Raw genomic sequence first — 13,045 nt, forward strand, 5'->3', positions numbered from 1 at the left:
TAGAACCCCCACCCCTGGCTGAGAACCTCTGCTCTAGGGGGCGGTGAGACAGGCAGATGTGGCAGTGGTGGGTCTCAAAGGAGGGTCCCTGAGCCCCTGCACAATTTCCCCGGCCGATTTGTGTGGATGCCCACGTTGTGTGTTTGGCCTTGTTTCCACTAAATGTACGCTTTCCTTTGTTTTCCCAGGGCAGCTGGGGTGTTTTCCAGAGGGCGGGCGTGTCCTCCCCACAGCTCTGCCCCCGCGCAGCCAGACCCACCTGGTCCAGGATGGAGACCCCTGGCGCCTCGGCGAGTTTCCTCTGCAGCAGGGGGTGCGGTGTGGACGGCGCCCGGCCTCACGTAAGGGGTGTAGCCCGAGAGCAGGTAGGACAAGCAGATGCCCGAGGGGCCATTGCCTGGGGGGAGAGGGCAGGCTCAGCGCGGGCTCCGGGCAGCGGGGCAGCGCGCTGGGTCAGGAGGCCGCCGCTGCGGGCGCTCCTCCTGATTGGACTCGTTCATTCATGCATTCTTCATTAGGACAAAAGTGAAACATTTATTACATGCCCCTAGCCTGTGTGCAGTGCACCTGCACAGAAAAGGCAACGGGCGGCTGTTGAGGTTACCGCGTGCCAGGCACTGGACTTGGGGCCTTTAATCATCATGATACTATCCACAACATAAGAGTGATGATAACACAGTGATGGTAACAACACTAGCATTCTTTGCATGCTTACTATGTATCAAACTTTGTGATTTTAATAATAATAATATAATGTCACGGTAGCCTATGGGGCGGCACCAGGCCCCATATGAAGCCCTGAAGGGCATATGTTCTCTCACTGAGCTCTCCCAGTACTTTAACAAGGTAAATGCTACTCTTTCTAGCCTTTTTAGACTTGAGGAAACTGGGGCACAGAGAGGTTAAGTAACTTGTCCAAGGTCACACCGCTTGCAGCGGAAGAGTCAGGATTCAAACCCAGATAGAGGGGATGCTCGGAAATTTGCCCGAGATTTGGAGATGAGTAGGAACTGGCTCTGCCCTCCGCATGCCGACGGATGACTCAAATACTGTGATACAGATTGCTGTGTTCTGGGCAGGGCTGGGGGTGCCTCCAAGTCTGAACACTACTACCCCGCCCACCCTGGCAGTGCACCAGCTCCGGCTGGTGACATGGAGTCTGTCCTTATCTGGTTTTCCTCCTCTTCTTATCTTGTGCTATGCAGTGTGTGACCCACGACCGAGAATGCTATTAGCCTCCACCACATGGAGGCGCTAACGTTCCGCTCTCCTTGACCTACAAAAACAGCAGCTTCGTGGGGTTCAACCTGATGCCTGCACGGGGTATTGGGGGGCGGTCATCTGTGCCCCCGTGTCCTCGGTTCCCGAGGACAGGGATCAGTCTGACCGTCATGGGTCCCCACACGTGGGCACCTAGCACAGTGCCGGGCTCAGGTAAGCCCTGGGCCGACGTTTTGACCAATGGGACTGAATTCTGGGAGCACGCGAGATTTGGAGGAGAGCACCCCGAGGTTGAGGCCCTGGCTCCCTCTGCTCGCTAGCTCCATCTGCTCCCCTTCCTGAGCCTCAGTTTCCTCATCTGTAAAATGGGGGCGGCAGTGGCCACAGCTTTCTTCCTTTGCAGGAAGTCTCTGCCAGATGGCACGTGCAATGCTGTCCAGTAGACAAGTAACGGGGCACGTGGTCACGGGAAACTTCCTGGGAGCCGCTTTAGAAAAGGTACTTAGAAATGGGAAATAATTTTAATCATAAAATTTTCAACCACATCCAAAATATTATCCTTTCAACATAAAATCAGTATACAAGTTATTAAACAGTTCCTTTAGTTCTGATTTTCCTATTGAGTCTTTTGAACTCTGGTGTGCCTCTCACCCTCACAGCACCTGTCTGCACAGACCTGCCACGGTTCCCGTGCTCGGTGGCCACGTGTGGCTGAGCCGCTGCCCCGGGCCGTGCAGGCTCAGGGCCTGGCCTCCCGCACCCTCACGGGGCAGACACGTCTGCTCTCACCTCGTGGACGCTTGGAAGGATTCCAAGGGATGCCGTTTGCTAACTCGCCTGGCAAACGAGTGCACATTGAATGCCCAGCGGCGAGAGTTAAAGACCCCGGAGGCCCCGTCCCCGACCTCGGCCCGGGGGGCACCCGGGGCTCAGTGCCAGCCCCCACTCCTGCCCCGGGCTGCACACTCACCGATGATGACCACCGCCAGGGGCTCCGAGCCGTGGGCGCTGAGGTGGTCCTTCCTCGAGGCACTCATGGCTGCGGTGGGCGGGGGGCTGGGGGGCCGGCAGCCCACCTGGGGGGCGAGAAGAGAGGGTCCACCAGGGTCAGGCGTGGCAACACGCGGCCAGCTCCCGGCCAGGGGTGGCCCCCTCTGGACCTTGGGGTCTACCCCCCTAACCAGAGCCCGCTCCTCCCCTCCTCCCGCATCGTCCATCCCGCCCCAATCACGCAGCGTCCAGGGAGGCCGCGCTCCTCTCTGGAAAGAGCGGGCACGCGTGACCCGTCTTCCCCAAGGCCTGCCCCGCCAGCCCACATCAGGGGGCCGGCCTGCACATCATGGCCTGGTGGGCTTGAGTCATCGCCTGGGCCTGGCGAGCTGCATCCTAGCGGGGGTGACCCCTGGACCTCTCTGGGCCTCAGTTTCCTCGTCTGTAAAATGGGAATAATCATCAGCCCCACTTCCGAGGGTCGTCAGGCAGACCCTGAGATAAAGTTCACATGGCCTGTCCCCTGGGACGAGCCCAGAGCCCACTGCCTGCTCGGGGCAGGGTGGGGGGGAGCTGTGGGTCTGGGGACCTTGGAGGCCGGAGTACGGGGCTGAGGGAGAGCTGCAGCGGGTCCCTGGAGCGCCTGCGCCCCCTGCCGGCCACAGCCCTGCTCCCAGTGCACTTCTCTCCAGGCAGGTGCGGGGGGAGCTGGAGGGTCCACTGACCACTGCCTGGGAAGCCGTCCAGCCGCCTCCACTCGCCCCAGCCCTGGCTGAGAGCGGGCGCCGGCCACACCCGCTGTCTTCCAGCCTACAGCCTTGGGGGTCCCGGGCAGCCCCCAGCATGGGGGTGGGATGGGGGTGCAGCCAGTGCTTGCTGTGGCCTGGGCACTTCGTCTGTCTATTTTCTCACCACCTCATGCAGACCCTTAGAGGCTAAGAGCCACCGCCTCAGCCCATTTCACAGATGTGTGACCTGGGGCCTGGAGAGCCCAGCGCTGAAAACTGGGGCCAAGGCTTTGCTGTGTTTGGGGTTAGGGTTAGAGCAGTCATGCACAGATGGCCAAGGGACAGACGCCCAGACAGATGGGCAAGAGCTGCTGGGTGCCGTACCGTTTGCAAGGAGCCTGCACCTAAGTGATAGCACTCGGCCCTCTCGCTAAGCTGAGGGGGCCCAGGTGGGCTCCTGCAGCGAGGAGGGGAAGGCTTACTGGGTGAAGGACGTGCCAGTGCCCCGTGGCAGGGACGTGGCACGTCAGGGACACGGACTCTCTCATCACTTCCCTCACGTCCTTGGTTACAACCTTCCTTTCTTAGCTGGGGCCCAGGGCATCCTCCGCAGCTGTCCAGCTCGGCCCTGCGTCCCCAGTGTCCGAGGCCCCCCTCCCTCCCCAAGAGAGGAAAGGTGGCCTGCAGCCAACAGTGGGTCCGCTTCTGTCCACTGCTGACACCTCCACCACCACTTCCACACTTCTGTGGAGTTGGTGATGCACCAAGCATGCCCTAAGCCCTTTACACACAAACTCATTCAGTCCTTTTAAAGAGTAAAGCAGAGAAACGGACTTTGGCCCAGTGGTTAGGGTGTCCGTCTACCACATGGGAGGCCCGTGGTTCAAGCCCCGGGCCTCCTCGACCCGTGTGGAGCTGGCCCATGCGCAGTGCTGATGCACGCAACGAGTGCCCTGCCACGCAGGGGTGTCCCCCGCGTAGGGGAGCCCCACGCGCAAGGAGTGCACCCATAAGGAGAGCCGCCCAGCGCGAAGGAGGGAGCAGCCTGCCGAGGAATGGCGCCGCCCACACTTCCCGTGCCGCTGACGACAACAGAAGCGGACAAAGAAACAAGACGCAGCAAAAAGACACAGAAAACAGACAACCGGGGGAGGGGAGGGGAATTAAATAAATAAAAATAAATCTTTAAAAAAAAATAAAAAATAGAAAATAAAGAGTAAAGCACTCCCATGTTACAGATGGGGAAACTGAGGCCCAGAGAGCATGCCACTGTCCGCAGGGAGTGTGCCCCAGCTCACAGGGGCTGAGCTGGACTTGAGACTAAGCCACGAGTCCTGCTCCAAGCCCTTGCTGCACGCCCCCCCCCCCCCCCCCCCCCCGCCACGTGCTGGCTCCAGCCGGCTCCCCTCCCAGGAGGCCTGCTCCCCGCGCTCATTCTGGCACTGGTGGTGGGTGGGGCTCCCTGGCTGGGGGGTGGGGTGGGCCATGCAGCCGATGGTCTCCCTTTGACCGGGCAGGGGTCTGCCTGGTGGCCCTGGCGAGTAAGGCTGTGGTTACCAGAGCGCCTTTGCCCATTTCTCCCAGCACCGCTCTTGGCCCAAAGGACCCCCACTCCTGGACCCCACTGTGCCAGGATTAAGAGGTGCAGGGCACCCATGTGGCTAACTTCTTCCTGCTCATTGTCTCCCTCAGCTCACAGCAACCGCCCACCTTGCAGATGGGGAAACTGAGGCTCAGGGAGGGAAAGCCATGCCAAGGTCATGGGGCAGGTGGATGATGGAGCCGGGATTCGATTCCGTGACCTGAGCCCACAGCACGTGCAGGTGGTCTGGACCCCTCCTAAGTCCCCAAGAGCAAGGGGAGAACTGTCTCCGGCCTCGCCCTCTGCCCCACCCCCACCCCCAGTGGGAGGGCGCTCGCCAGGGCCCCTTTCAGCAGAGGGACCCTGGCCGCCCAGTGTCCTTTGTAGGAAGAGGCAGATTTACAAGCAGGGCTTTGGGTCTAAGGTGCAGCGCCCTCTCCCAGCACCTGCGGGCACTTGAACGGAAACTTCTGGATGCCGCACACATGAGGTCACCGTCCTGGAGCCGGACAGAGAGGTCACTTCCCGTGTGCGCAGCGAGAAGGTCCCGTGCCGTTCAAAGCGCTCGAGACCCCGGGGAGCATCCCAGCCGCAACTCCGCAAGCAAGCCCCCGCACTGCTTTGCGTTGCTTCACACTTGTGAGTTTTGTGAAGTTGGAACCCTGCAGTCACTTTTACATTTGAATTCTATTCCTCTGCAGATGGCAAATTTGACTGGAGAAAAGTTAAAGTGACTATTCAAATAAGCATAAAAGAAAGACGCAGACTGTCAGGTGCTGCTTCTCTGAGTTCGTTGCATGGATGTTTCGGACCTCACTGGAGCCTCCGACGTCCCTGTCCCTAGGACTGGGACGTCCTGGGGTGGCTGCCTTCGCCACCGCGCTTCTGGTGGCCCTTTGCTCATCTGACCTTGACCACAGCCCCGCCGGGGGGTTCCCTGTCCCCACGGTCCAGGGAAAGGCCCAGGTCCCAGAGGAGGAGGGAGGTGCAGTCTGGCCGGGACACCCAGCCCAGTCGCGGGGCGCTTGTGTAGCCGGTAGGGGGGTCCTGGACCCTCAGCACAAGCTCGCACAGCAGGGGCGGCGCTATGGGGGGCCTGGGCAGGACCAGAAGGCGCTGTGGCACCCCCGGCGCCCCGCCCCCTCTGCCTACCTCCCCCAGCCTCCCCGGGACCCCCTTTCCCAACACTCACACCCTTGCATGCCAAGCCAAGTCCTGGGACCCCCGGCGGCGGGGGCTGTGCCCGCTGCACCATGGGCTCTGCCCTCCCCAGCACCAGAGGTGGGGGGCCGCGGCGCCTCCAGTCCCGTGGCAGACCCTAGTGGCCCCGGAGCTGGCAGCATGACGGGGGCGGACACGCCTCCTTCCTGCCCAGAGCAGGTCACGTGGCCAGGCCGGCTGGCCGCGGGCGGCTGCGGGGCTGGGGGCGCTGGGGGCCGGGGAAAGGCCGGACAGGGTGCAGGTGGGCCCCCCGAGGGCCCAGGGTGGCTGCGTCGGGACCCCCCCCCCTCACCTGCCCAGCTCCAGGGCCCCGCGGACCCCCGGGGCCAGCCCCCGCCTTGCCCGGGCCACTCACCTGCGGGCCGAGGATGGAGGGAGCGGAGGCTGGCCGGGTCGGGGCGTGGAGGGCCGGGTGGGGGGGACGCAGTCTGCCCGGTGGGGATCCCCAAGACTGCGGGAGGCGAGGCGGCAACCGCGGGCTATTTCACGGCTGGAGGCGGGGCGGGGCGAGCGCCCTTTCATAAGCGTGAGTCAGCAGAATCGGGGAAGGGCCCGGCTCCCCCTGCCGGGGTGCGTTAAAGGGCCCCACCAGTGCCGCGGGGGGCAGGGGGGGGCTGGGGTAAGGGGTGCCCCCAGGGCGCTGCCCCCCGCCCCCCCCGCGTGCTTGGCCCGTCCCCGGCCCAGGAGGGAGCCCACGTGGCCTTCCCCCCCTCCAGAGGGGGAGGTGGCTCTGGCCCCCAAGCGGGAGCTGGCTCTTCCAGGGCAGCCCAGGCCCCTGGCCCCTCACTTCCCCACCCACCCACCCAGTAAAATCCCAGCTGGGAACCCCCTCTGCCTCTGACCGGCCGCCCTCACCTGCCTCGCTGAGCCTCAGTTTGCACCTCTGAGAAATGGGGCTAACTCAGCCTCTCCCGCCTGGGCTGGAGTGGCGTTAAATGAGGCCGTTCTCCACTGCCAGCCCCAAAATGCAACGCCTGCTCCCCCAGTTTATTCTTCTTTTCTGGCACCGGCCCCTTCCCGGCCACCAGAGACTCAGTTTACCCCCACCACATGGGTGCCCTCATCCCTCCTGGGTCACTGGTGGCTGCGGCCCGCTGGGATGACGCACGGCAGAGGGGCCGCGGGAAGCCCACTGCTGCAGGCTCAGCTCCCCGCCCCTGGCCCCCCAGTGGGGTGCTGGCCTCCGCTCCTAGCCAGCAGCACGAGCTGACACTCCAAATGTGCACACATACGCCCCCCAGCGCCCAGTCAGGGATCCGCCCGGGGGCGCAGCTTCTGCAGGCGTACCCCTTGTTCCCACCGCCGGCCCTTGTACCCTTGTTCCCGCTGCTTCTTTGCCCACCAGCGACCTCCCCTTCTCCACTTCCCCATCCGGGGCGCCTGCTCCTCCACCACCAGGGGTTTTCAGATGTGTAAACTGAGGCAGGGAGACACACACACCCAGGGTCCGAGGCCCTCGCCCTGAGAGTGCAGGTGAGCTCGGGCACCTAGGAACGAGCGGCTGCAGGGGAGCCGAGTCGGGGGCCGGCCTCTGGGACCCCCGTCTCCCCGACCTGCCCCCACCAGCCCTGCCCCCTTTCCCAGAGTTGGTAAAGTTGCTGATCCAGACAATTGTTTTGAGGCGTGGACTTTCCTCCCTGCCACCGTATTTATCGACCACACAATTATCAGAAACGGAATTTTTTTAGTTGATTTTGGAAGCTTGACTCAAACCGTGCAAATAAAAAATTGCGGGATTCTCTGGTAAAATTGAATTTCAGATAAACAATGATACAATCTTAGTATGTCTTGTGCAATATTTAGGACATACTTAAATGAAAAAAAAATTATTGTTTACCTGAAATTCAAAATTTCCTGGGCATCCTGTATTCTCTCCAATAACCTTAGCCATGAATGTAAAATACACATTAGATTGTAATGAGTATGAATAAAAGAAGGTATAAACTATTTCATTAATAATTTTTATATAGGTTACATATTGAAATGAAAATAGTGAAAATATTTTGGACACATTGGGTTAGATAACGTACCTTATTAAAATGAATTTTGCCCGTTCCTTTTTACTTATTTGCCGTGGCTATTAGAAAATTTAAAGTTTCACACGTGGCTCGCGTGGTGTTTCTATGGGACCTGCCGCTCTGGACGTTGGCGCCTGCTGCTGACCCAAACAGGGGTGTCCCCAGGTTTAGCCCGGGACATCCCGCTGCCTCCCAGGAGGCCCTCGACCAGGACGGCCGGTCACTCTTGGAGCATTGCAAGCGGCTGGGCAGTGTGAGCCTCAGTTTCCCCATCTGTGCCCGGATGCTGCCCATGTGGAGCTTGCAGCACGACAAGAGCAAATCAATGCCACCGGAGGATGCAGGTGCCTCCCCGGCCCCCGGCCACCAGCCCCTGCAAGGTGCTCAAGACCTGGGGTGGCCACTGTCCCTCAGGAAGCTCTGGACCACTCAAATGTCTGGGCCTGTCCCCTCTGCGTCCCTTCTCCCCTCTCTTCCTTGCCCTCTTTCCCTCAACCAGCGGCTCCCACACTGCTGTCCTATGCTGGGCACCTCCAGGCACCGAGCAGAGGGCGCTTTCCACATGGCCGAGGCTCAGAGAGGTTCATCTTGGGCCTGAGATCACACAGTGTGAAGAGGCAGGGCCAGGCCTCCAAGCCGGGGCTGCCACGCCAGCACCCGACGGCCAAACGTCTCCGGGAAGGCTCCCCGCTCTGCGGTGTGTTACGGGGGGGCCAGGCACGAGCCCTCGCACCCACCCCAGGAGGACTGCGCGGTGCTGTCACCTTCCCCGTTCTACAGGCGAGGAAACGCAGGCCCCCGAAATGGGAGGCACAGCCCACGTCCCCGTGCGCGGCAGAGCTGGGGCTGCAACCCAATTCTGCCCGGCGCTGGCGGGAGGCGCCGCGGCTGTTTCCAGCGCGTGGTGTGACAACGCGTGTTTGTCCAGAGCCTCGCTGTTGACCTAGACCTGTCATCCACATTATCGCATCGATTCTCCCAGCAACCCGGAGGGGCGAGCAAATATTTCCCCAAACAACTTTTGTTTACAGATGAAGAAACTGGGGTTCAGAGAGGCCAGGGGATTGCCCAAGGCCACCCAGAAATGAAGGGGGTGGCCCAGGCAGGAGGAGGCACCCAGGGGTGCGGGTGGGCGAGGGTGTCGAAGCTGGGGAGGGGGGCCGTGCAGGGGAAGGCCTGGGCCCCGGCCCCCCACATGGGGGACCCTGGCGAGGTGAGCAACGCCAGAAGGGGGGAGGCGGAGCGACACATGGAGGGGGCCCCAAAGACTGTCGACACAGGGCCCAGCCCCTTGCGGCACCCACGTGCCCTGCTTGGTCCCCCTTTTCCTAAGGAACTGCGGGGAGCGTTTCGGCAGGAGAGTGACTGTGTCTGCCCCAGGAGCAGGGTGGCCAGGGGGGCAGCCCAGGCCTGGAAAAGCCTTCCACTTTGGAGTCAAACTTTGGGCAAGTTACTTAACCTCTCTGAGCTTCCATTTTCTTGTCTGTGAAACTGGGGGTGATGACACATCTATTCCTGGCTGGACAAGGAAATTATCTGGGGAGCTTTATAGAACATACCGAAGCCCAGGCCCTACCCCCAGAGATGCTGGCATCCCTGGTCTGGGACAGGGCCCGGGCACCAGGATTTTTCAGCCCAGATGTCCAGTGTGCCCTCGAGGTTGCAGAAGGACAAGCTGAGTCCAGCCCAGAGGCCACCTGGCCCACGCTGGTGCTGCACACGTTAGACGTGACCCTCCCAGCCCTGGCAGCCCACCTCCCTGTAAACTGCATTCCTTCTGCGGGTGCAGGAACCATCACCGGCTATAAAAGGAAAGCACGACTCCAGAAGGGCCAGCTGGCAGCCCCGGAGGGCTTTCAAGAGAAGCCAGAGCAACCACTGGCCTGCCGGGCTGCAAGAGCGCCTCAATGCCACCTTGGTACTTGCAGGATGCGCTGATTCCCCCTGACCTGGGCCTCATGATTTGACCTTGGACGTGGCGTTTGCCCCCGCAGCATTTCATCTTACCCTTCATAATCATGATCGTGCTCTTGGAGCCCAGAATTCCAATCCTAAGGGGGAAAATCCCCAGACAAGAAATGGCTCCAATAGGCAAGGAGAGATGAACAACCCAATTTTAAAAATGGGTAAAGGACTTGAACAGACAGTTCTTCAAAGAAGATATACAGACAGCCAATGAGCACATGAAAAGATGCGCATCATTAGCCATTAGGGAAATGCAAACCGAAACTGCAGTGAGATACCGCTTCACATCCCTGGGGTGGCTATAATAATAATAATTTTAAAACACAGAGAATAGAAAATGCTGGAGAGGATGTGGAGAAATTGGAACACTTTTACAGTATCGGTGGGAATGTAGAACAGCGCGGCCCCTGTGCAAAACAGTTTGGAAGTTTCTCAGAAAGTTAAACATAGAATTACCATATGACCCAACAATTCCACTCCTAGGTATATACCCCCCAAAAATCAAAAACAGGGACGCCAATAGAAATTTGCTGCACTATTCACAATTTCCAAAAGGTGGAAACAACCCAAATGTCCATCAACAGATGAGTGGGTGAACACAAGGTGGTGTATCCTACAACAGAATATTCCTGAGCCATGAAAAGGAAGGAAGTTCTGGTACACGCTCCAACAGGCAGGATCCTCGACGACATCGTGTTGTGTGAAATAACTCAGATACCAAAGGAAAAATATGGCATGATTTTACTTATAGAAAATATCTAAAATAAGCAAATTCATAGAGACAAAGTAGATACGCGTTATCAGGGGTTGGGGGCGGGGACTGGGGAGTTAGAGCTGAATAGGTAGTGTGTGTCTTTGGGTCATGAAAAAAGTCTTGGAAATGGATGGTACTGGTGGCAGCACATCATCGTGAAGGTAATACCACGGAAGTGAACACTTCGTAGTTAAAACGGGAAATTATTTTACGTATGTTACCACATTTTGTAAGACAAGCAAGGGAGACATCTATCTCAGTGTTAACACTCAGAGCAAAAAGCTGGCAGTAAGTTCCACGTCCGAGTACTGAGAAAAGTTCCCTAGGCTATGGTACTTACCTGCCAAGGCATATTGTCCAGCCTTTAGAAATGGCCGTTATAGAACCAGGAGGCAAGGTGGAAAGTCTTTATGGAATAAATGAGAGAGGCAGTTTACAATGCTGTGTTGACGCTGTGTCCGATGGTAGGAAAGGAATAAGGAGGAAGAAGAAGCTAGACTGACTGTTGGGACCAAGGGATTTAGCATGGTGTTTTGGTTTGCTAAAGGCTGCCAACGCAAAGTACCAGAAATGGGGTGGCTTTATAATGGGAATTTATTAGGGTAAGATCTTATGGTTCTGAGGCTGTGAAAATGTCCAGGTCAAGGCCCCATCAGCGATGCTGTCTCACCAAAGGCCGGCCGCTGGCGATGCGGGACTCCCGCCACGTGGCGAGCTAAACAGCAGCTGGTCTCTGCCTCCTCCTCCTCCAGCTCGCTTCCTCCCAGGGCTCAGCTGTGGGTGAGCAGGTGTATGGCTCATCTCTCCCAGGTCTCGTAGCTTCAGCGTCAGGCTGTCCTGCTGACTCCAGCTTCTGGCCTCCCACTCGGCCTGTCGGGGCGTCTCTGTCTTCCTGTGGCTGTAGGTGACCCTGGAGTCCCCTGGCAGGGTAAAACTGGCAGATTTCTTCCTCTCTGTGTTTCTGCTTTCCGTTCTCCATTGATACAAGACTCCAGGAAGGGACCCAAGACCCTCCTCACTGAAGGAGTCCAATCAAAGGCCCTAAAGTGATCTAATCAAAGGTTCCTTGACTGAATTTAATCCAGTCTAAGGGTTCCCACCCACAGGAACGGATTAGCTCCAAGAACACGATCTTCTCAGGATTCACAGAAACTTCCAACCATCACGGATGGATTTTTCAAATTCCAATTTCCGTCATCTTTATGCATAAATAATAGTAACAATCATAGGTAAAAATTCATTGAGATGATGCTCTTTCGTCCATTTGATTTCACCATTGATGTATCATAGATGCCCTGCCTGAGGCCTGGGCTCAATAAACGTTCGTGGAATGGATGAATGAGTCTTGTTGCTTTCTGACGGACTCCAGAAACATTTTTTGTGAGCATTAATTGTTCCCTCTCGGTTTTATGTCACAGACGCACACATGAATTGCCTGTCTTCCTTATACTGAAATCACTGATTTTGTATTGGCTGAGGGTGAAGACAGAGCCCTGTGGCACCCCATTAGAGACCCTTCCCCAGTGACCTAGACTCTGTTCCTGGCAGAGGGGTGAGTGAAGAGAGCCCTGCCTGTGCAGCCAGAGGCCCCAGTTTGCATCTCGGCTCTGGAACTTCACAGCTGTGTGTCCTTGGGAGCTTATTTCACAGGCCTCAGCCTCCTCATCTATAAGATGAGGATAATAATACTGGCCCCACCGGGTAACTCGTTGCCTGGCACTCGTGGGTCTTAGTAAATGGCAGGCACCTGTACCCCATCTAGACAATGGCCTCTCTGGACAGTCACTTGTGTAGCTCAGCTCCTACCTATTTTCCTGCCCCAGCCTGCGTTCCCCCCAGATAGCACTAATTCCTGAAGTGGGGTGCATCAGCAGCACCTGGAAACTCAGTAGAAATGCAGAGTCAGGGTTGCAGTGTCCCCTGTTTGGAGACTCTGGGGTGGGCCCAGCAGTGCCCGTTTCACCAGCCTTCCAGGAGACTCCGGTGCTGGCTGGAGACTGAGAAGCTCTGCCCCAGGAGAGCCCACGAACTCCACCCCTCCCTCCAATCACCCAGCACCCCATCTGCACCTTCCCCAGACAGAGAACGAGCACAGCCACCTGCCCTGCTCCCCCCAGAACCTTGGGGCGCCCGCCTCCTCTCCCCCGCAGGCTCATCACCCGCCGGTGGGTGCTAGGATCGTGCCAGGGTGCGCTTCAGACTTGGGGGCAGTTCAGCACTTCCCGGGCCCTTGGAAAACTGGGGCCCACATGCTGGTCCCTGCCATTCCCTCTCACTGCTTGGCTGTGCCCTAAAGACGCGTCCACGGGTCCTGCAGGACGCTGCGGGGGGGTGGGGTGGGGTTCAGTTTCGGATTGTGCTGGGCAGCCTGTGGCCTCCAAGGGGCCGGGGGCCATCTGAGCAGCCTCTCAACAATTTTAAACTTCCAGTTCCTCCTAACAGGTGTGTAGACCATTCTAGTCCAAGTTCATTGCCTCGGCGGGGGCTGAAGTGACCTGGGCCTCCTGGCTCTTTGCTCCCTGGTGACCTTGGCCTCAGGAGGAAGCAGGGGCTTCCCTGCCTTTGT

General features: G+C 58.5%; 1 protein-coding gene across 1 annotated transcript in view; it reads right to left on the reverse strand.

The window, feature by feature from the left end:
- The window catches only part of OSGIN1 (oxidative stress induced growth inhibitor 1), a 10,634-nt gene extending 4,250 nt beyond the window's left edge, over positions 1–6,384 (reverse strand). Inside the window, 4 exon segments of the mRNA XM_071209522.1 lie at positions 13–319; positions 321–397; positions 2,192–2,297; positions 5,714–6,384. Coding sequence (XP_071065623.1) covers positions 13–319; positions 321–397; positions 2,192–2,297; positions 5,714–5,776 — 553 coding nt within the window. The 5' untranslated portion in view covers positions 5,777–6,384.
- Between the last annotated feature and the right edge of the window lie 6,661 nt (positions 6,385–13,045).

This window comes from Dasypus novemcinctus, chromosome 18, assembly GCF_030445035.2.
Source record: "Dasypus novemcinctus isolate mDasNov1 chromosome 18, mDasNov1.1.hap2, whole genome shotgun sequence".
In the NCBI taxonomy this organism is placed as follows: Eukaryota; Metazoa; Chordata; class Mammalia; order Cingulata; family Dasypodidae; genus Dasypus; species Dasypus novemcinctus.